The sequence below is a fragment of the Lepidochelys kempii genome, chromosome 3 (genome assembly GCF_965140265.1).
Source record: "Lepidochelys kempii isolate rLepKem1 chromosome 3, rLepKem1.hap2, whole genome shotgun sequence".
Lineage (NCBI taxonomy): Eukaryota > Metazoa > Chordata > Testudines > Cheloniidae > Lepidochelys > Lepidochelys kempii.
In genome coordinates, this window is record NC_133258.1 from 20,909,917 (window position 1) to 20,931,828 (window position 21,912).

General features: G+C 40.5%; 1 protein-coding gene across 12 annotated transcripts in view; it reads left to right on the forward strand.

Annotated features, from left to right (window-relative positions):
- Window positions 1-21,912, forward strand: part of LDAH (lipid droplet associated hydrolase) — a 182,148-nt gene that overhangs the window by 28,500 nt on the left and 131,736 nt on the right. For 7 of the 12 annotated variants that reach the window (XM_073335905.1, XM_073335906.1, XM_073335907.1 and 4 more), the window contains one exon: window positions 17,626-17,760. The exons of 3 other annotated variants lie outside the window; for them this stretch is intronic. In XM_073335905.1, the coding sequence (XP_073192006.1) occupies window positions 17,626-17,760 (135 nt within the window). Of the gene's footprint in view, window positions 1-5,338; window positions 5,449-17,625; window positions 17,761-21,912 lie in introns of all 12 variants that reach the window. 2 more of the 12 variants (XM_073335908.1, XM_073335910.1) reach the window with 2 other exon arrangements.

Genomic DNA, 21,912 nt, shown 5'->3' on the forward strand with positions numbered 1-21,912 from the left:
TGCAACTTTGGATGTGAATGGTCATACTCTTATTAAAGTCAGAACTGGAGGTCAGAACATGGCCTTTATAATCTTCCTCTGTTAAGAATCTGTTGTTCTAGCTATGTGTTTTGTACAGTCTCTTTGGGAGGTAATTCTGTCTGCTATTTCAGTTTATTCTTCGTCATAGTCATGCAAGTGGCATTGGAAATCAGCAGTTTAGATCTTTAAATTGGTATGTAAAGCTTTGTAGCAGCTTCTTTATTATATCTTTTCTAATTTTAATAGTTTAGGGCTAGGTTCTACCACCATTACCCATTGCTGAGTAGTACCTCTCTATGCTAGTCCTCTGGATTTCACTTGGACAACTCACTTGGGGCGTGATCCAGAGCCCATTGTAGTCAATAGAAAGACTCCAGTTGTCTTTAGTACACTTTGAATCAGGGCCCTGTCGTCCCTGATTCAGCAAGGCACTTAAGCTTATGCCTAATCTTAAGCATGTGAGGAGTCCAATTGACGTTAAAATTGTTTTATCACTTGATTAAAGTTAAGCATGTGCTTAAGTATTTTCATCAGTCAGGGCCATAGAAAAGTGAATAATAATCAGGGTGAGTAAGGGTGGCAGAATCGCCCCTTCGTGCTATTCAAGAGTTATATCAATATTTTTTCTTGTGCGTTTGTTGTTCTGACAACTGTCTGTACAGTCAACCCTCGGTGTTGAGTGATGAAAGTGAAGTTTCTCTTTCCTTCCCTTCAGAGATTGCTACAAAAAGTGCTCACAGTCAGATGTTTATTGTTCACAGTTCTCACCATATGTTTTGCAGACACCGTTTATTACAAATCAAACAGAATTAACAACTGATAATAAGTGAGTCATGATTTTTGAATGTAGTGTTGAATGGATATGCCAGAAGATGGAGCTGTTTGAAAGATTAGCATAAATATGTTTTATCCTTTTGGAAAACTTTTTTGCTGCAAACAAAGGGAAAATCGTCTCCAGAGTGCACTACATGGGATGCAAGCAGTCATTGAAGGCATATATAAACTTAATCAAACTCTTTTGTTAATAGCTGTACTTCATGAAAATCTGTTTTCAGACATTATCAGTGGAGTGTAAGGAGGCTGAATTAGCAGAATGGTTGATTGGCTTCAGGCTATTTTATCATGCCAAACGGACTCCTTCCTTTATTCATATTGTGCCTTAAAAAAATGCTTTTTTGCAAAGCATATCTAATCTATTGCCCAATTCTCAAGTGTGGTATCTAAGTTGTAAATAATAATGTTCAGTGACAATTAAGTAACAAATTAAAAATAAAAACAATTCCCCCAGTAAAATATAATAGTAACACATCTCTTCCCTCCTCCAAAGGCATCTGCACTGCTGATCCCAAGATTGGACCATCACCCAAGTTCTCATGAAGCTGTAGTGTATTGTCTGACTTTTTTGTTGTAGTAGCAGAAGATCCTTGAACAACACCAGATACACTAAAGGCATTCAGTAAAAATAGCAGTAATCACAGTCCTTTGTGCTTCAACTACTCTATGTGTAAAATAGGGATAATAATTCATCTGTGTGGCTGAGTTAAATAATGTTTGTAAGGTGATGCTGAGATTCTCTGATGAAATCTAGATCAGTGCAGTTGCTGTTGATGTTTAAATAACTTACGGATGCTTTGTGTTTACAGGGTAAAAATAATGTCCTGTTCTGTTCAGATTTTTATATCTTTGGCTGAGTAAAACGTGAGGCCAAAGGACCCAGCTTGTTTCTGTATGGACATGTGCTATCTGATGTCTCAGCACCATGCTCTCTGTATTTACCCTAAGTACTGACCCCTCTTACTGTCATATCCAAGTGCCTCACAATCTTTAATGTATTTATCCTCACAACAGCCCTCTGAGGAAGGGAAGTGCTATTATCCCCATTTTACACAGGAGGAACTGAGGCACAGAGAGACTAAATGACTTGCCGAATGTTACTCAGGGAAATCTGTGGCAGAGAAAGGAATTTAACCCAGGTCTCTCAGATGAGCACCCTAGCTGCTGGTTCATCCTTCCTGACTGGCTATACCGCTGAGACTGCCGCATAGATATTCCATCATTAAACATGGCTGACTCAGCTCCTAAACCTCAGTTCTTTTAATATCCCTCTGAAGCATCTGGCATTGGCCACTGTTGGAAGACAGGATACTGGGCTAGATGGATCTTTGGTCTGACCCAGTATGGCTGTTCTTATGGTACTTTTTTGGTGGTTACTGCATACCCAGAGAATTATGTTAGGGACTGGCGAGGGGATTCTCCACACTGTAGAGTTCAGGGCAGTTAGTATTTCCGCTGTGATTAATCTGTTGAGAAGTAATAGATCAGCTGAGGGCAGTGTGGTGAATCTGCTAAGAATTAATCTCTTCTGCTGTGCGGGGATGGATGATACTCTCCAGAAGCAGGGAGGTTCCATGCCAGGTGGGGAGGAGTGGGTCACAAAGGGTCTGGTGGCCTTGGGAGGAGTGTGGCATTTGGAAATAGTTGGCATAATGGGGCCAAGCTGATGCTAGATCCTAGCACTTGGAGCACCTACAGTGCTTGCCTTGGCGCTTGTGGTGCAAAGAGCACACTACCAGACATCTAGAAGGTATGGGGGGGCACAATAGCACTCCAGCATCCCACAGGAAGGCAGTGATTGCTCCAGTTCCACCATCCCTCATGGCTTCTGCCAGAGAAGGTCAGCTTCGGTTTGGTTTCCATCCAGGGCTCCAGGGCAGTTTTGCTAGTGGATGCTGAACTTAGTACATGACGCACTGTGGGGCACCAGAGAGGTTGAGACCATATTATGCAGCCCCAATTGCCCCTTAGCAGACTTCCTGATGTTTGTGGACCTTAAGAAAGTTGGGGTAAATTTAGTCCATTGGCTTTAGTGGCTTTGCTGATATCAGAATGTGGCTCTTCTTGAGTACTTTAAACATAACGTGCCATAACTTGTACTGCGGAGCAGCGAGAGGAAGGGACTGATTGACAACGGGAAAAGAACCCCTACTGTTTTCTGGCAATTTTGATATTTGTACTTAAATGAAAGAACCAAAGGGAACAGATGACTCCGCGCAGTTCAGCTTCAAGTTAATGACCAGCGTATTCATGCAGGGAAAATACCTCCCTGGAGAGCAAAATAACTCCCCCCGCCTTCCCAGAATTACAAGTTGAGGGAAATAGATAGTTAAGTTATTAAGAACACAATTCTCTGCTCCTGTGAGAGATACCGTACAGGTAGCATCCTGCTGATTCCCATGCTAACTGAGATGCATTGCAAATGACTGAATTTTGCAAACTTATAAATGAAGGGAAACAGACGACAACAACAACAAAAAGCCAGTGTAAGTCTTCCGTCTGCCCCCAAGCAGCAACGCTTCATCTTTTATAAATATACATCACTAACATGGTGCATATTAAAGCTGGCTAACTGATAGCTCTCAAAATGTAATTGTGGACGAGGAATCCCCATCGAATCGGTGTGTTTCTAGTGGGGTCCCACAGTGGTTCTTGATCCTGTGCTATTTAACATTTTTATTACTTACCTAAAAAAAAACATAAAATCATCACTGCTAAAGTTTGCAGATGACACAAACATTTGGGAGGTGATAAATAATGAAAAGGACAGGTCACTAATTCAGAGCAATCTGGATCACTTGGTAAGCTGGGCTCAAGCAAATAATATGCCTTTTAATATGGCTAAATGTTAAATGTATATCTCTAGGAAAAAGGAATGTAGGCCATACTGACCGGATGGGGGACTCTATCCTGGGAAGCAGTGACTCCGAAAAAGATTTGGGGGTCATGGTGGATAATGAGCTGAACATGAGCTCCCAGACTGATGCTGTGGCCTAAAGAGCTAATGCAATCATAGGATGCATAAACAGAGGAATCTTGAGTAGAATTAGAGAGGTTATTTCACCTCTATATCTGGCACTGTTGCAATTGCTGCAGGAATACCGTGTCCAGTTCTGGTGTCCACAATTCAGTAAGGATGTTGATAACTTGGAAAGGGTTCAGAGAGGAGCTGAATCTATTTAGCTTAGCAAAGAGAAGGTTTTGGGGAGTCCTGATCAGAGCCCCCAAGTCCTTACATTGGGAACAAATATATAATAATGGGCTTTTCAATCTAGCAAAGAAAAGCTATAACATGATCCAAGGACTGGAAGTTGAAGCTAGACAAATTCAGACTGGAAATAAGGTTTAAATTTTTAACAGTGAAAGTAACTAACCATCGGAACAATTTACCGAAGGTCATGATGGATTCCCAATCAGTGACAATTTTTAAATCAAGATTGGATGTTTTTCTAAAGGATCTGCACGAGAAATTATTTTGGGGAAGTTCTCTCATCTATGTTATACAGAAGATCAGACTAGATTATAACAATGGTCCCTTCTGGCCTTGGGTTCTATTAATTTCTAGACTTTTTTGAGTCATTAGGAGAGCAGTTCATGATCTTGTACCTATTTTCTGGGCCAATTTATAATATTTTTAATCAAAACAGTGTGCTTTCTCTGATCGGCACTTCCACAGTACAACTGCAGGTAAACATAACTTGCATAATTATAATGAGACAATACTCACTTTGCTGAACCTTATTAAGCTTTGTGATGTGGTGGACAGGTAAGTAAAGTGGGAATAATTACACTTATCCTCCTATATCAAGTGTTTTGAGATCTACACATGATAAGCACTGTATGGGCTTCAGTGGAAAGACTCCCATTGAGTTCATTGGCTTTTGGATCAGGTCCTAAGAGTGCTAAATATTTGAGTAATACTGTACAATCTGACTGTTGCTGTGCTTTGTTCCAGCTGAGTCATTACACCGGCTTTCACTGCGTTTCAAGAGAAGAAGAAAAAAATCTTTCATTAAAAATAGACTATGCATATTCCATGCTTTCTTCTTCCTCGGGCAGAGAGAGGCCTATGTCAAATCTGAGTTTGGGATGCTACTTTTGTTTCCTTCCCCAGTGCTGCAGAAATCCTTCTGATGGGGCCCTGCAGGGAGTGGGCTTTGTCAAGTTTGAGAGGGCAGGGCAGGGACCGGAAGGGGAGTGACATCTGTGCTTTGCCAGGTTCTCCTGCTACCAAATCAGAGGGATAGACATTTTGCATTGAAAACTTAATGCACTTTCTCTCTCTGCGGTTTGGATTGCCTCCGCCAATGGAGAGGGTCGTTGATTGTGGGGAACCTTTTGGAAGGATAGCTCCCGCAGGATTGGCTGGGCAACACAGCAGAGACAGGAGTGGGAAAAGCCCGTTTATTATAATATAAAAGGTTAAGAATTTTCGAGCCATCCCAGGGAGATGTTTTTAAAATAATGGTATGTTTCTCATCAGGTGGCCCATGAAGCAGAAGGAAAGAGGAAACTACCTGCTGTTAGATCTGGCTGTGGAGGGAATTCAGTTTTGGTGGAATCAACATCTTGCATACATAAGAAGTTTAAAATGTTAGTAACTGCAGCATCAGTATATAATGTAGTTCTTCCTTCCTGGTCACTGCTGCTGGAAGTGCCTGAGCCTGATATAGATCTGAAGTGACATTTAATACTTTGACCTGCTGATCTCTTTAAGTCACAGAAAGTAAACATGTCTTCCACTCTCTGAATCTAATTAACGAATAGGTCAGGCCTCATTCATCCCCTGGTATAAGCCTGTAGGAGTCTGGGATAAATCTGACCCGTTATTTTTTTTTTAAATGTTCCAATTGTGAAAAACTGACCAAGCCAAAAATTCAAAGTCAAGGCTGCCAATCTGTTCTTTCCTTCTCCTGTACTGGAGTGTTGCAGTGCTCTCCAGTGAGTATGCTAGTATATATAATGGACAGCCACTCCTTAGTCATTCCTAAAGAAGTAAAAACTCTCATAATAAATAAAGAATAACTTGCATTTTCATCATGTGTTTCCATCTCTCAGTTTTAAGTTTTAGTGCCCATTTCTAGTACCCAGGCTTCATCAGGTCAAAGCACTAATGAGTTCACAAGCACTGATGAGTTTAGGTTTGCAACACTCTTGCGTGGTAGGGCAGTATTATCACCCCCATTTTACAGATGGAAAAACCGAGGCACAGAGAAGTTGATTGAGATGAAAAAGATCACTCAGGAAGTCTGTGGCAGAGCCACTAATAGAAACCATCCTTCCCCCAGTTCTTTGCCTGAACCACTGATGTCAGTGGGAGTTTTGACTGAGTTGAGAGTCAGTAAGGAATACAGGTGTGAGTCCGTTATTAGACTTTAGGGAGCAAAGCCTAAGGTATTATCTTTTCTTTAGGACTCAGGAGTGAGAAAGGATGACAAATTGCCTTTTAACATCTCTGTAAAGTGCCATGGTCCCTTGAAAGTTTTGAATATACTAAAGGAATCTTCTCTTTTTTTAAGGAATGCAGACAAAATTTTTCTAATTCTCTTCCATTATTAAAGTTCGTTCTTCTATGCATATGCTTATTTTATGTCTATAAAGTGGTTTATACTGAAACTATCAAAAACACACACACTTTCCAGTTTTTGTCATTCAGGCCCTTGGTACAAGGTTGGGAGACCTTCAGTTTACATTTGAAAACTTTTAAGTTCAAAGATGCAAAAAAATTAATTGCTTTCTCCCCCACCTCCACTTAACCATGAATTCCACACGAGTGATGGATAAAATCATAGAACCACTTGGTATGCAATGTATCATATTCAAATAATATTGTGAGTAGATTGGTTTTTTTAATGTTTTTTAGCCATAACTTCATTGCCTTATATTTCTCTCCATTGAATTGCATAAGAGTTTGTCTGCCCATTTGTAGTCTGTCCATCTCCATTTGGATTTCTATTGCCATCTTTCCTTGTATTGGCTGCTACCAGTTTTGTTTCATTGGGTTATTTTTTTCCAACTTGCTCCATACACTTTATTACAAATTATTGATATACTGTATAACCGGATTCTGCCCAATATTAATTTTTGTGCCATTTGTGAGTCTCTTTTCTTCATTTCATACCTTTCATTCCCAAGAAGATTGATTTCCCCTTAGATTTGATTCTGCCACTGGCAATGCTCCCATTGGCCTAGGACCCAACCAAGTTTGGGAAGACTGTCATTGGCCTCAGTGGATTTTGGATCAGGCCGTTTGAAAGGAGTAGAATCTAGCCATATCCTAAGTAACACCCTACATCACATTTACTGGCCTCCTAATTTTATCTTTTGTGTGATTATATTATTTTAAAAAACAAACAGATAAATCAAACTGAGTTCTAGCTTTGAAGTCAGTTCCTGTGCTTTTTGGTCGAGGACTAGTAAACCTAGAAAAGATTATTTGGAAATGTTTAAAGGGCATTCACAATTAGCCATTTGGAATATTTTTCCAGAATGCTACAGTAGAACCTCAGAGTCACGAACACCAGAGTTACGAACTGACCAGTCAACCACACACATCATTTGGAACCGGAAGTGCAATCAGGCAGCAGCAGAAACCAAAAAAAAAAAAAAAAGCAAATACAGTACTGTGTTAAATGTAAACTACTTAAAAATTAAGGGAAAGCAGCATTTTTCCTCTGTATAGTAAAGCTTCAAAGCTGTATTAAGTCAATATTCAGTTGTAAACTTTGGAAAGAACAACCATAATGTTTTGTTCAGAATTACAAACATCTCAGAGTTACGAATAACTTCCATTCCCAAAGTGTTTGTAACTGAGGTTCTACTGTATAAGGAAGATAAATTTCATAAGATCATGGGCTGATCATTGTCCTTCAGAGAATAAAATAGAAAAGTAATTGGATTACCTCAAAACAGACCTCAATACAGATTGACTAATATTTATTTTGTATATATTTTTTATCAAATATCTGGGTTGTTTTGTTGGTTTTTTGGGTTATGTGTTCTTTTTCTCTTTCATTATCTTTGTATATTATCTGACTCAAAAAGTAATGCAGAAACTAATATTAAAAATACCGTGGTCATTCAGTATGGTGCTTTGCTTATTTGAAAACAAGACTTGAATTTGACATGGTTTTAGATTTCAAGTTCATTAATTTCAAGGAAAAAAAAGTTTATACTAGGATTTATTAAACTTATTTTCCCCTTATTCTTGTGTCCATAAAAGAGCATTCATCCTGGGCCAGGTCTTCAGCTGGTATAAATCAGTGTAGCTCCATATTGAATGTTGCATTTACACCTCATTAGGATCTGGTCCTATATCTTTTTACTTAAAATACATAGTACTATTTAGTGTCACCATCTGACTTTTGAGTGTTTACATATTAAGTCATTCAGTGGCCCTTTTTGACATTGTCGTTTCTGCAGTCTTGCTTAACAAACCTTTTGCTGTACCAAGAAACATAATTAAAGGTTATAAATTGTTTATTTGCTCTGGGGGAAAAGGAGAAAAAGTTAATAAAGCTTAACCCATGTGAAGTTGTGGGGACCACCTTAAGAGACTACTGCATCCTGCTAAACTTTTATGCTGTCTGTTTGTCAATCTGATAGGTTCCTCTTAACTTTTTTCTGCCTCTAATAAATATGAATTAGGAATATTGCAAAAGTTTCATAGGGAATCAATTTATTAATAAATTTACATCCCATGACCTGCCATGCTTATGTACATTTAAAATCTCGGTGAATTGGAGGTAATTATTGAAATATGACATTGCACTTGATAAATGTAATGCACCTCTGCAGTACTGCTTACTAATGTCTACGTCCAGAGGCACATCTGGGATTTCAAACTTTAATTATCTGTAGCCTACACTGGCATATTCTCTTACTCATACATGGAAAATGAGGATGCGCTTTCCTGTTGTGATTTCTAGCCCTCAGTCCGTGGAATTGATTCATGGGCACAATTGGTTAGCTGGTTAGATTCAGGCATGTTAGTTAGGCTGGCAATGAGATCTCTCACAGGATGGTACAGACCTGATTCATCCTACAGATGGAATTTAAATATGTAGGGTGACCAGGTGTCTGGTTTTTAACAGGAACATCCGCTTGAAAAGGGATAATGGCGGCTCTGGTCAGCACCGCTGACCGGGCCATTGACCGTCAAGTTGATGGCACCGCACAGTGGGGCTGGCAGGCTTCCTGCTTGCTTCCGTGCCGTGCAGCTGCCGGGAAGCTGCCGGCATGTTCCTCCTCTGGCTCCTATGCATAGGGGCAGCCAGGGGGCTCCTCAGCGCTGCCCCTGCCCCAAGTGGCGCCCCTGCAGCTCCCATTGGCCAGGAACTGTGGCCAGTGGGAGCTGTCAGGGGTGGCACCTATGGACAGGGCAGTGGGCAGAGCCACCTGGCTGCACCTCTGTGTAGGAGCTGGAGGGGGGACATATCACTGCTTCTCAGAGCTGCTTGAGGTAAGCGCCGACAGGAGCCTGCACTCCTGACCTCCTTCTGGGCCCCAACCCCCTGCCCCAGTCCTGATCCCCCTCCTGCCCACTGAATCCCTCAATCCCTGCCCCGAACACTCTCCTGCACCTCAAGTCCCTCATCCCCAGCCCCACCCCAGAGCCCACACCCCCAGGTAGAGCCCTCATTTGCCCCCCCCCGGTGCCCCAATCCCCTGCCCCAGCCCCGATCCCCCTCCCACCCTCTGAATCCCTCAATCCCAGCCCAGAGCACCCTCCTACACCCCAAACCCCTCATCCCCAGCCCTACTCCAGAGCCCACACCCCCAACCGGAGCCCTCATTTCCCCCCCACACACACACACTCCTATCCCCTGCCCCAGCCCTGATCCTCCTCCCGTCCTCCGAACCCCTTGCCCCCAGCCAGAGCCCTCACCCCAGCCCTCTGAGCCAGCCCAGTGAAAATGAGCGAGTGAGTGAGGGTGGGAAAAGCGAGCAATAGAGGGAGGGAGGCTGGAGTGAGTGGGGGCGGGGCATGGGTGGGGTCTTGGAGGAGGGGCAGGACAGGGGTGTTTGGTTTTGTGCAAGTAGAAAGTTGGAAACCCTAAGACTGCCCATTGTTCTTTGATTACTTTGCCATGTGGGTTCCACGTGCCTCTTCACACACAAAACAGCCTGATTCTTATAGCTATCTGGGCAAAAATTCAATATGTTAAGGGTTCAGGAGGGGAAGAAGCAAGGCTTGGGGAACCTCAGGGACATAATAAGCTGTTTACAGCAGGTGCCTCACAGAATTTTTCTGAGTTTTCCACTAGTCTGTAAATGTGGACAAGTGACTATAAGTGCAAAATGCAGATTCGGTCCTCTGTTTACATAATGGGGGCAAAAACTATAAGGTGCTCTTCAGCCGAGTTCATAGCACCGTAGTTATGATGTGTCAAAGTGAAGCCCGCTTTATGTGTTTCTGCTTAAGATACTTGCAGTTGCCTGCACTTTGGCTATGTTTAAGGGAAAGAATAAAGGAGAGATATCGTCGTGCCCTTGAATGTGCACACAAGTAAGAAATGAAAGTTAAGTGACAGGAGCTAATTATGATGATCATTTGTATAACTTTAATATGCATTCGATATATCTTATTTGGAAATCCTTTGCCCAGCATGTCACGGAAACCTATGTTTCCCTTTAAGACCTGATCTTCAGTTTGTTTGATATGTGTGTGTGTGTGTCAGCCTCCTTAAGCCTTTCCCATGCGTGAGAACATCATTGTGTTCTGTATATGCTCCATTTAAATCTGTCTGACATCTATGTGGGCTGCTTTCCATGCATGAACATGGGCGAGTTACATCTCTGCCTTCCTTGGTTGCTGGACTGCAGCCAAGGGCAGATTAAGTTTCTGTGAGCAAGAAACTTGTCGTTGTGATTCCTCAAGTCAGAACTGGGAGCCATGGCAGCCCTGGAAGGGGGCAACTGGAATCCATGCGACAGAAATGAAATCTGTGGGGTCCTGCTGTGCACCTCGGATTTAAACTTTCATTTATGGTTGCTCATTTCAAAATACCGTTCAGCATTTTGATTTTGTCGAAACAAATTATCATGTGAACCTTGTTGCAAAAGTTCTGAGTTCTGAAACTGGAATGTTTCTAAAATTAAATCTCTGGCAATTGTTGATTATATCTAGCAGTTCTAAAGCTCTTTGTAAATCCCCTGCTGCCTGTGTTTCTCCCTTCATTTATTCAGAGAGCTTCTCTCATTCTCTGCTCTCTTCACAGTTCCTTACTACCCCGTGGGTCAGATTGAGACCTCGTGTGTCTATAGGAATCTCCTAACTAAATTGGACCAGTGGTCTGGCTACCTCAGTGTCCTGTCTCCAACTGTGGCCAATACCAGCTGCTTAAGAAAAAGGTGAAAGAAACCTTATAGTTGGCAGTGATGGAATAACCTGCTGGGACAGGGTGCTAGGATAGCACCGTTGGCACTCAGCATGCTGCAGCACAAAGAAAGTTGCGGTTCAGCTGGGAGCAAATAACCAGTTTCTGTTGGGGGGGGGATGATTGACACCTGGGTTGTAATTGCTGGGCTAATGAGACATTTGGCTCAGTAGCTAGGTGGTTATATAATACATATATATACACATATATATATACACACACACATTTGGGAGGAAAAGGAAGTTATGGGGAGCTCAGAGGATGAGCTGCTGGAGGAGAGAGAGGGCTGGGTGTAAGTCTCCTGCTGTATCTTTGTGTCACGTTCTGTTTTGCTTGGGAACTGAAGAATAAATGTACACATGGTGAAAATTTCTTTCCTAACTTCCATAAATTAGAGGGTGGCTTATGCCTTGATGCAGAGGTATTTATATCCCTTCCAAAACTGTTTGAGTTGTTTTGTTCCGTTTTTTTACTCTGTGCTCCCTCTGGAGTAGTCAGGTTTCCCTAGGTTGGGAAACATGGCTGTGAAACGAGATGTGTTCCTGAGTTACCCCTTTTTTTGGTGGGAACTGGATTTTGCGGTATGTGGGCTTGTCTATACGAATGCCTAGTTCTTGGCAAATGGGTGTAAATTGACCCCTCCCTAGCGTGTCACACACTAAGTGTCTGTGTGGACCCTGCTGCCATGCACTAAAAATTCCACAGTGCGCTTTAATCTATTCCTGTTTCAAAGGCAAGCCCTCTGTGTGCTGTTTTTGTGTCATGTCCATACTGCTATATTTAATGGTACACTCATTTTTTTACAAACCTAAACATTTCACTTTTATATTTATTGGTACCTTGATTTTGAGGATGTTGTGAGTCCTGCAGTAAATCTGGGGATTATTTCAAAGTATGCAGAGCTATCTGCTACCACTGTTTTCCTGACTAAAGTTCAGGCTACATATTAAAAAAAAAAAAATTGCAGAAAAATTCAAAATGATTGAGTCTTGTAGGCCGAAAAGCTACCTGTCTTTGCTGCACTGTGTGCAGGGGATACGGTGATTTTAAAATGAACATTATTATTTACTTATATTTTAAGCACAAAAACTTCAACCACGTAATTAACTTGGATGGTGATACTATATCCAGTTCCATACTTACTTACTATATATATAGCTTGTTCTTTTGAAAGTGTGTGAGTGCGTGCATGTGTGTTGAAAAAAACCTGCAGTTTGCCTCTGTGTAGCTTTCTAGAGGAAATGTCAAGTTGTGTTGCAGCATTGCTGTTGTTTATCAATGAAACATTGGGGCAGAACTCCAGCTGGTGTAAATTGTCATACCTCACAGCTACATACCTTCATGGGGAGAAAATACCAGATACCAAAGGGCTCTTCAATCTGGTGGAGAATGGCATAACAAGAACTCATGTCTGTAAGTTAAAGCCAGACAAATTTAAATTAAAAATAAAGCACACATTTCTAACAACGCGAGTGATTAACAATTTGGAACAAATTACCCAGGGACTTGATGGATTCTCCAACTCTTGAGATCTTTAAATCAAGATTGGATGTGTGTCTGGATGATACGCTTTAGCCATGCAAAAGTTTATTGAGTTAAATGCAAGTGTAAATGAGTGGAATTCTCTGGTCTGTTTTATTCAGAAGGTCAGATTAGATGATCAAATAGTTCCTTCTGGCCATAAATCCTGTGAAACTGTGAGTTTATTACCATTTACCCAGCTTTTGTGCCATCTGCAGACTTTATCAATGGTTTTGTTTTCTTCCAGGTCACTAATAAAAATGTTCAATAGCGCAGGGCCAAGAACTCATCCCTGCAGGACCCCACTGGAAACACCCATTAGATGATGATTCCCCATTTTCAATTACATTCTGAGGTCTATCAGTTAGCCAGCTCTTTATTCATTTAATGTGTGTCAATTTTATATCATTCTATTTATTAATCAAAATGCTGTGCTGTACCGAAACAAACACCTTACGGAAGTCTAAGTATTCCCATGAACAGGATTACCTTTATCAATCAAATTTGTAGTCTAATCCAAGAAAACAAAATCAAAATATTTGTTTCTGTTGTGTTCACTCCTTATCAATAATTGATTTGATATTTTTGAAAATATAAAAACCATAACAAAAAAAGCACAGTTGGGGACATCTGCTTAATATGTGCTTCTTCGTATTGATTAATCTTTGGAACTTGAAACTGTTACCATACATGAATGATTCAGTTGCCCTCAGGTGGCTGAGAAATGATGTGTTGCTCCAATAAACTTGAGTACCCTGCAAAGAGTGAAAGTTGATACAGCATATTGCATTCACTCAGGGTTTCCATTTTTCAACAGTTACTTGCTGAGATAAAGAAATGGAGATATGCTGCATGGTTTTTGTTTTGATGCTATTGGGAAATCTGTAGAATGGACAAATGAGCAGTAGTGCATTGCTCCAGGGGCATTTACCTTTGTGATAAACTTGGCAGTTCATCCCACAAGGTAGATACAATTTAAATTGTTTAATTAGGTAATATTTTTGTTGCAACAGAAGAGCTCCTAAAACTACGTATTTTGGTCCCAAACCAATGCACAGACTTCAGAGTAACAGCCGTGTTAGTCTGTATTCGCAAAAAGAAAAGGAGTACTTGTGGCACCTTAGAGACTAACCAATTTATTTGAGCATGAGCTTTCGTGAGCTACAGCTCAAATAAATTGGTTAGTCTCTAAGGTGCCACAAGTACTCCTTTTCTTAATGCACAGACTAAAACCCATTGTCTTTCATTGATATGATACTCCTGCCTAGGAAACATTTGTTACCTTGTAATTGTAATGCATGGAAATGCTTTGCTTAGATTCCCTTTGCACTAAAAACAACAACCCACCCCCTTGTCTCCTTTATTGACAGACACCTTTTGTGTCTTTCAGACTGACCATGTAAAGCTGCTGAACATTATGCTGGCATGTAGAAATGCAATAGGTAGTAAACTCCACTGGGCTTGGGGATTGCAAATGTTACCCTCAAGTGGATGCTTAAATTTGTCTACAGCGCAGCTGGGAGTGTGCTTCCCGGTGTGGGTAGACAGACACATGTTAGCTCTGCTTGAGCTAGCACGCTAAATATAACTGTGTAGCTGGGGTATCATAGGTGGCGCCATCTGAGTACAAGCCCACCCGGACCCCCTGGTTGTGCACTTGAGCAGCTAGCTCAAGTTACTGCATACCCTACCCCAGTTATACTGCTGTATTCAAGCATGCTAGCTTGAGAAGAGCTATTGTGTCTCTATCTACCCATGCTCAGATTATAGGCATACCCTGTGTGTGTCCCAGCTGCATTGTAGACATACCCTGAGAAGCTTCCATTTTGCACTTCTAAGGCTTCGGCCTCGTGGCTTTTCGATGGTGGGCGAGGTGCTATACTCTGCTGTCAGTTACACAGCTGCAAATCTGGAGTAACTCCAGTGGAACTGAAAGCTCAATAAACAATTTGTTTATAACTATTCTTCTGTTCGCTATGGAATTTCTCTCCACTGCTTTTTGTTGGTTAAAACCTTGACATGCTATTGATTTCTCTTATTAAGAAGGTCACTTTGTGGCAACGGTTCTCATTTCTACCCTTCCAAGACATTTTTAAGTATCAGTAGCTGTTTTAATAATTGACTGCACAGTATTTCTTTTATCCTGAGCTGTAGCTCACGAAAGCTCATGCTCAAATAAATTGGTTAGTCTCTAAGGTGCCACAAGTACTCCTTTTCTTATAATGAGGGTTCGGCATGGGGCGCAGTTGCCTGCTTTTTATGGATCTTATCTCTCTTCTCTGTCTAAAATAAACTTCAGGTAGCAACTCCATTTATCAGAGGATAGAAATCTCCTTTGTCTCAGAAAGGCATTAGTCACAGGTGCCGTGAGCTATATAGAGGATTTAACACAAAGCCTGACAAGTACCCTATAAACACTTCAAACTTTCACTATTCTTCAGCGGGTGACTGAAGCATGAGAATACTTTCATACTAGCTGCCCTAGTTGATGATGGGAGAGAATGTGTAAAAGCTCTGGACATTGTCAGATTTTTTTTTTCCTCTTTGGTTGCTTTTGAGTTAATAAAGAAAATAGAAACTGGTTGAAAATGGATATTGGAAGCATTCAGAGAGGAAAATATCTGCTTTGAGGTTAACTGGATTCCTTGACCATAAAACACCTTAATGCATTGTATTTCAGAGTTGAAGTATAATGCAGGAACATTTCTCAGTGACCAGATACACTATATCTTTGGGTAGCTACTTTCATCTTCCATCTTGCTGAAAGACAGACTTCCTTTTTTGTAACGTGAGTTCAAGATGTTTGTCAAGTGGTGCCTAGAGTCCTTTTCAATATCTTTCTACCTCTCTACATGCAGCATTTTAAGGAGTGCTGTATAATTAAAGCATTTTTGTGGTATATATTTTTGCATCTGTTTTTATTTTCTCATAAATAATTGTTTCATCAAAAATCCAATTTTTTTTGTTTTATTTGACACGTACAATATAGCTCAGTTGTATAGAATCTAGACATTGAGAAATGGACGCATTTTTAACTTTTCCTAATTAATTTTTTCCCAGGTGCTAATATAAACCTTGTAGTGCTCCTTTGATTATATACACAATATTTTTATCTGTTTGCATTGTAATTTTGCTAATGTATATAATGGGCTTGAAATACAGAAAATAGTGTTGAGGGAAGTCTGGTTAGATCTGTACAGTTTAGTAACAATACACTTATTTTTAGAATAGTACTTCTATTAAACCTCAAACAGTCAGGCCTAGCACAAGCAATTAGCTTATAGATAAGTGAAGAAGAAAGTGCACATTCGACATATTTTCTAGAGAACACCTCTTTGCAGGGCACTGTATTTACTGTATAATACCTGAAGAATAAAAGGGCTAAAGTGAGAGATTTAAAATAAATGAAAATATGCGGCACAGAAAGAGAAGGAGGTGGAATAAACTTAGATGTGATCTACACACAATTTTTGTACCTGTATAACTATTTTGCTTAGGGGTCTGGGTATTTTTATCAGAATAATTGGCACAACCCTTAGTGTGGACACCGTTATGCTGATCTAAAGGAGCCATATACCAGGATTATTTCCCTTCTGGCGCCTTTATACTAGCATGACTGCATCTACGAAAATAGTGCTGTATGGTATAGTTACTGCTGTACAATTTTTGTGTGCAGAGGAGCTCCAAGTGGTGTTCTACGGATAGCATCCACACTTCAAGTGCTACTGAAGGAAGATTTGCTGATATACACTTAATGTAATGGTGTACTCTGCGCCTTTTTAATGGGCCATATTCTGAATTCCTCAGTCAGTTTCCAAAGTCTGGGAGTTTAGCCTGAGAAATGGAATTAGTGAATGTTGAGTGTGGGTTTCATGATATGTCCCTAAAAACAATACATATTATGAATGGAATTTTCAAAGGCACCTCAGGGAGTTAGGCATCTAAATCACATTCAGTGTCAATGGGAGTTAGTCTCTTGGAGTATTTGAAAATACTAGCCTGTATTTTTAAAATACATATTGGTGATAATTAAAAAAAATATATTACGGTGCTTCATCTTGAAATATTCTTGAAAGCTGCTTCTAAGTTGTAGGCATTGTGATGCTGCATTGCCATCATCATGCAGCTACATTCATCCAAATAGCATAACCCTTCGTGTGAAATGATTATGTTAATTTAACACGAAGGTTGCAAAATTAATCACTGAAAAGGCAGGAAATACCAGAGTTGAGATTGCATGCACAACAGATTTCATGCAATCTAATGAGCTGCCAGTGTGGACACGGTAGAAAAATGTCTCATTCTTTTGCTGGACCAAGCAATACCTTCACATTCCCAATGTGACACAAATCAGCTTTTGAAGAGATAAAGGAATATTATGAAGTTTCAGAGAATGGAGTAGCAGAACCTCTAGTATCTACATCAGTGTGATATGGAGAAATCCTTGTGATATTTTCATTCTGCACTCATCAGTGGGTTTCCCCAGAGCTAACTTTATATAGTCATTGATATTTGTTAATACATAAGGTAGGTATAATTTGTATGAGTTTTCAGACACAGTTAACAGAAATCAAGAGGATGGACAGGGAAAGCAGCTTGACCTTCAATGGAAAAAGAGTTATTGCTTTCCATTTGGGTAGCAGTGCACTTTTCACTGTGGTTACTCTCAGCTTGTCAAGATACACAGTACCCAGGGTCAGTAGAATTGAAGCAGTTTGATACTGTAGTGAAATAAGGTGTACATATCTGTAAAAATATCAGAGGTACGAGACATAAGAAGACACACCAAATGTTTGTTTCATACAGAACTGTGTTGTAGTTTGTCAGTTGTAAGATCAACATGAACACACTTGTGTGTTTCTCTTGTCAGGTAACCCAGGACTGGCAGGCTATTACAGGACCTTCATACGGGCATTATACCATGGACTAAACGGGCAATATCCAGTTTGGGTTGTGAGCCATGCTGGGCACTGCAAGCCCCCTAGTGGCATGGGAATGACAGAAGGTACTGTACTGTAATTTGTAACATACACAGATTTTACCTTAGCAATGATTTGTCCTGCAAAACCTAGGTTTATTAATAATATCACTTAACACTTCCATGGTACTATTCATCTTTGGAATGCCCTCAGACATTCCCTCAGAACAACCTTGTGAGGCAGAAAGTACTGTGAGTGTTCTTATTATCATCTGTAGGCTCCTCTACATGAGAGAGTTGCTGTGGGTTCACTGGAACTGATTTTAACTGATTTTTAGCAGATTTATTTTGGTTTAGCATAAATCAGTTAGGGATAGATTTAAGGTAATTGGAAATATTTTGGTCTTAAACCAAAATTAAAATGTCTATATGTTGATTTGCACCAGTGTAACTAGATTTATCTTAAAACTGTTCTTAAATCGATCAGTGTAACTTCTGTGTGTAGACAAGACCTTTGTCTTATAGATGCAGGGAGGGGCCAGGGAGAAGGAGCACAGTGACACAGTCCAAAGCCATGGAAGTAGTGTGGCCATATCCAAAACCCAGGACAAGGTTTCCTGGCTTCCAGGCCTACACCCTGACAATTAAATGGTACTTCTCTGGTCTTAAATTACTTCCTTAACTCATAGACAAACCTAAGCATTTACTCTTTGCATTTACACCTACACGAAGCAGTTTTCAGGATAAGGGGGGCTTAAGAGCAGAAATGTTTAAGGTCACTTTCCTTACCATAGCGTTAGCACCTGAGCTTTTGAGCCTTCGTATAAGGTTCAAAGTGAAATCTGAAATCTAATGGTGTTTTTGTCAACTTGCTACAAATCATTCTGGTCAAATGTCAAACTCTGAGGCAAACATTAACACTTTGGCCATGGGAGATGAGAAGTCCCCATGCTTCCAACTACTAGCCATACCATAATATATGTTAGGATCTGCACTTGCTGGTAAGTCTGCAGCACCATGGAGTTAATAAAAACATAGAAAACTGTTGAGGGACAGCTACAGAAAAAAATTAATGAAATGATGCAAGGCTTTGGTGTAACTTTTTGTTTATTTTATTAGGAGCAGGAAGTTGAAGTCCTGTCAGTGTGAATTTAGAATTTATTTAAAAATATTCCTCAGGCAGCTTTTCAAACTAGTCTTCTAGGAAATCCAAAAATTTTAATAATTTTTAAAAATTTAGTAGTATTACTAAACTGATTTCTTGAGTAGGGCAGCAAGCTACACTCTGTGATAACACGTTAAGAATTCACGTAATTTCTTATTAACCCATGGGAAAATGCTAAACAGATAGAAGTCCTCGAGTTATATCTCATTATCATAATAATAAATTGAGTGCAATTGAGGGAACAGATGTTGGTCAGTGTTGGGAGAAAGGAGAAGAGGAAATAACAAAAAAGTAAATTTTGAGTTATTAGAAGCTGATCCCCTTTCCTGCATATGTTCATTGCAACAAATGCAATGAACAAAAGCATGAATTAATTGCAAATGCTTTATCTGAAAACTGCAAACTAAAGCCTCAAAAGATGGAATAAGAAAAGAGGAAACCAGAATGAATCTCTAAAAAAATTATTTGTGAAGTGTATCTATGAGGTGCTGCAGTGTGAATAACCCACAAAAGTGCCTTAAAGAGTCAGCACAAGGAAAATGCAGTCAGATCACACCTGCAAGTGTATAGTGCAAAAATATAAAACACTCATGTTACACAGTACACTCATGTTACACAATACAGTTGAAAACTGAGGGAGGTGGGAAACCTCAGAAGAATGAAGTTTCCTATTCATTTGTCAGGATGCGAAAAGAAAAAAGTGTCTTCACTGCAACACACATCTGCAAACGCATTCCTCTCTCAACACTAGGATATGGGTGACTTTTCCAGTTGATACTGAGTTTGACTTAAACATCCCTGCTATTTCTTCATTGTCTTCATTCAGTTTGCAGAAAACAATATTTTATATTAAGTTTTCTCTTTTCCAAAGGGGTCTAAAAGCCCATTACAAATTATGGGGCAAATCCTGACTTCCCATGTAAGGCTCAAGTAGCAAGGTGCCTTGTTTGGCCCAGTGGAATGGAAGGCTCTCCGTAGACTGTGGGTCAAAGTGGCTGCAGTTGCCTATATAGTGTCTAAATCTTCTCTGCCCCTCACAAAGAAGTTTGGCTGGTGGGTACAGGTGATGGACCCATTTTCTATGCCTCCTATGTCAGCCCCCAACATACATCCTGCAGCATTCTGGATGATAAAACCCCTGAGGAACACAAATCTGTAGGCACGGGGGAAAGGATCCTGCTCTCTGTTGCTCGTACTTATTGGGCCCTGAGTTTCTGGAGGGTGAAGTGCTAGAAACAGAATTTGAGGCTATGTGAATGCTGCAGGAGGATGGAAACCAGGTGGATAACTGGCACACTACACAACAGTGGAGGAAAAGGAGAGTTTGCCCAAGAATACTGAGGCTCAAATCTTTTTCTTCCATGGACTCTTTCACGTCCCCAATAAGCACCAACATCCTGTGGTTTTAAGGTCTCATTTGAAAGACCCACACAAAGAATTTCAGGAAACCCAATTTTAATAGTTGGGAAGGTTGAAGGGATAAACTGATTATGCTAGTAATTAAACCTATGATTCCAGAGTCTTTCAAATCTGAGCCTTAGGGCAGTACAAAAAATATGTTCTTTCCAAAACCTCATGCATCCTCAGAAGAAAGGAGGCTCCATCCCCTTGTTGCTCCATGAGCCTTGGCCTTTTACATGTAGAGAACAAAGTCTACCAGAGTATTTGTTGCCTTAGCGGTAAGAGATTATGGTCAGGCTGTATCCTCTTAAAGGATCTAAGGCTGTATTTTGCTCTGTCGTCAGCTGTCTAATCTTTCTCCCCTTCATGGGACAAGGCCCAATTCCTCAAGAGTGGAAGCAACATCTATGATATTGCTTCAAGAAGTTCATCTACTTGATATCTTACATGTTTGTAAGACTTTATGCTTTGGTGTAAGATTCCTCCGCTGATGTATCCGTTGGAATGGTGGTCCTTCATTCAGCTCTGCCGCTTGTGTCCTCACACCCTCCTCCTACTTGAGCACTGCTTGTTGGTCACCCACAGGGACCAGTACTTGAAGAAGAAGAGACCTTATAGCAACTGAAGGTTCTTTGAGATGTGTGGTCCTTGTCTGTGTTCTGCTATCTATCCTCCTTCCCCTCTGCTTTGGACCATCTTTTGGTTCGTGACTGAGAAGGAACTGAAGAGGCTGTCAGTCTGCCCCTTCCTGTATCTCCTAGGTTGGAGGCACAAGGTGAGTGAGGATGCATATGCGGACCACTGGACACTGCTTTCAAAATTCTGTGGCTCCTGGCATGTAGAGCGCCTGCATATGCCCAATGGAATACAGATGGGGGGGGGCACATATCTCGAAGAACCTCCGGTTACTATAAGGTAAGTAACTTTCTCTTCCCTTCTGTAAGTTTCATTCTCTGTGTTTGTTTTCCTAATAGTCTAAGGAGAGCTGAGGGATGCACTAGTATTCTGTACTTTTGAATAAGAGACACCGATGGTAACAAAATTGTTGTTAGCAGTGCATGTTGCTTAGCAATTTGATTGTGAATGGGATGTTAAATAGCTCACCATTTGCTGCTGTGGCTTCATGTAAAGAAGGAATCATATGGCATCTGGTAAAGGAATTTTCTCCTGTCATCCTTGCCTCCTGATATGGATTGAAGCAAAGAGGCTTAGCACTCACCAATTTGCATGTTGCCCTCTGTTCGGAGGTAGATATGTTGAGTTTTAACTGATTTATCAGCAGTTCAGTATTATAATTCTACTTTTAGCAACCAGCTGTGCATAAATTATTCATAATTTTGACCTTCACTTAGCCAAAAATCAGTCTTGCCCCTTAGTCAAAAAGAGTGGCTCATCTTCCGGCTCAACTGTTATAAAAATCCTTGTAGGCTGAACACTGCTGTGATTGTTCACTATATATAACACCTGATGCTGACGTGTTTAAAATTGCAAAAAGGAGAGCAGCTTATGAGCACTTTCTTGGACACTCTGTTTAAAAATCAACATAATCTATATATGCTGTATAAACGTTTGCAGAATCTTAAAGGTGTTGCTTTTTCCTTTGCAGTGCCTAATATTGACACTTTGACTCATAGTTTTCCTAATGGTTAATGTGCTTGAGTCAGTCACACAGA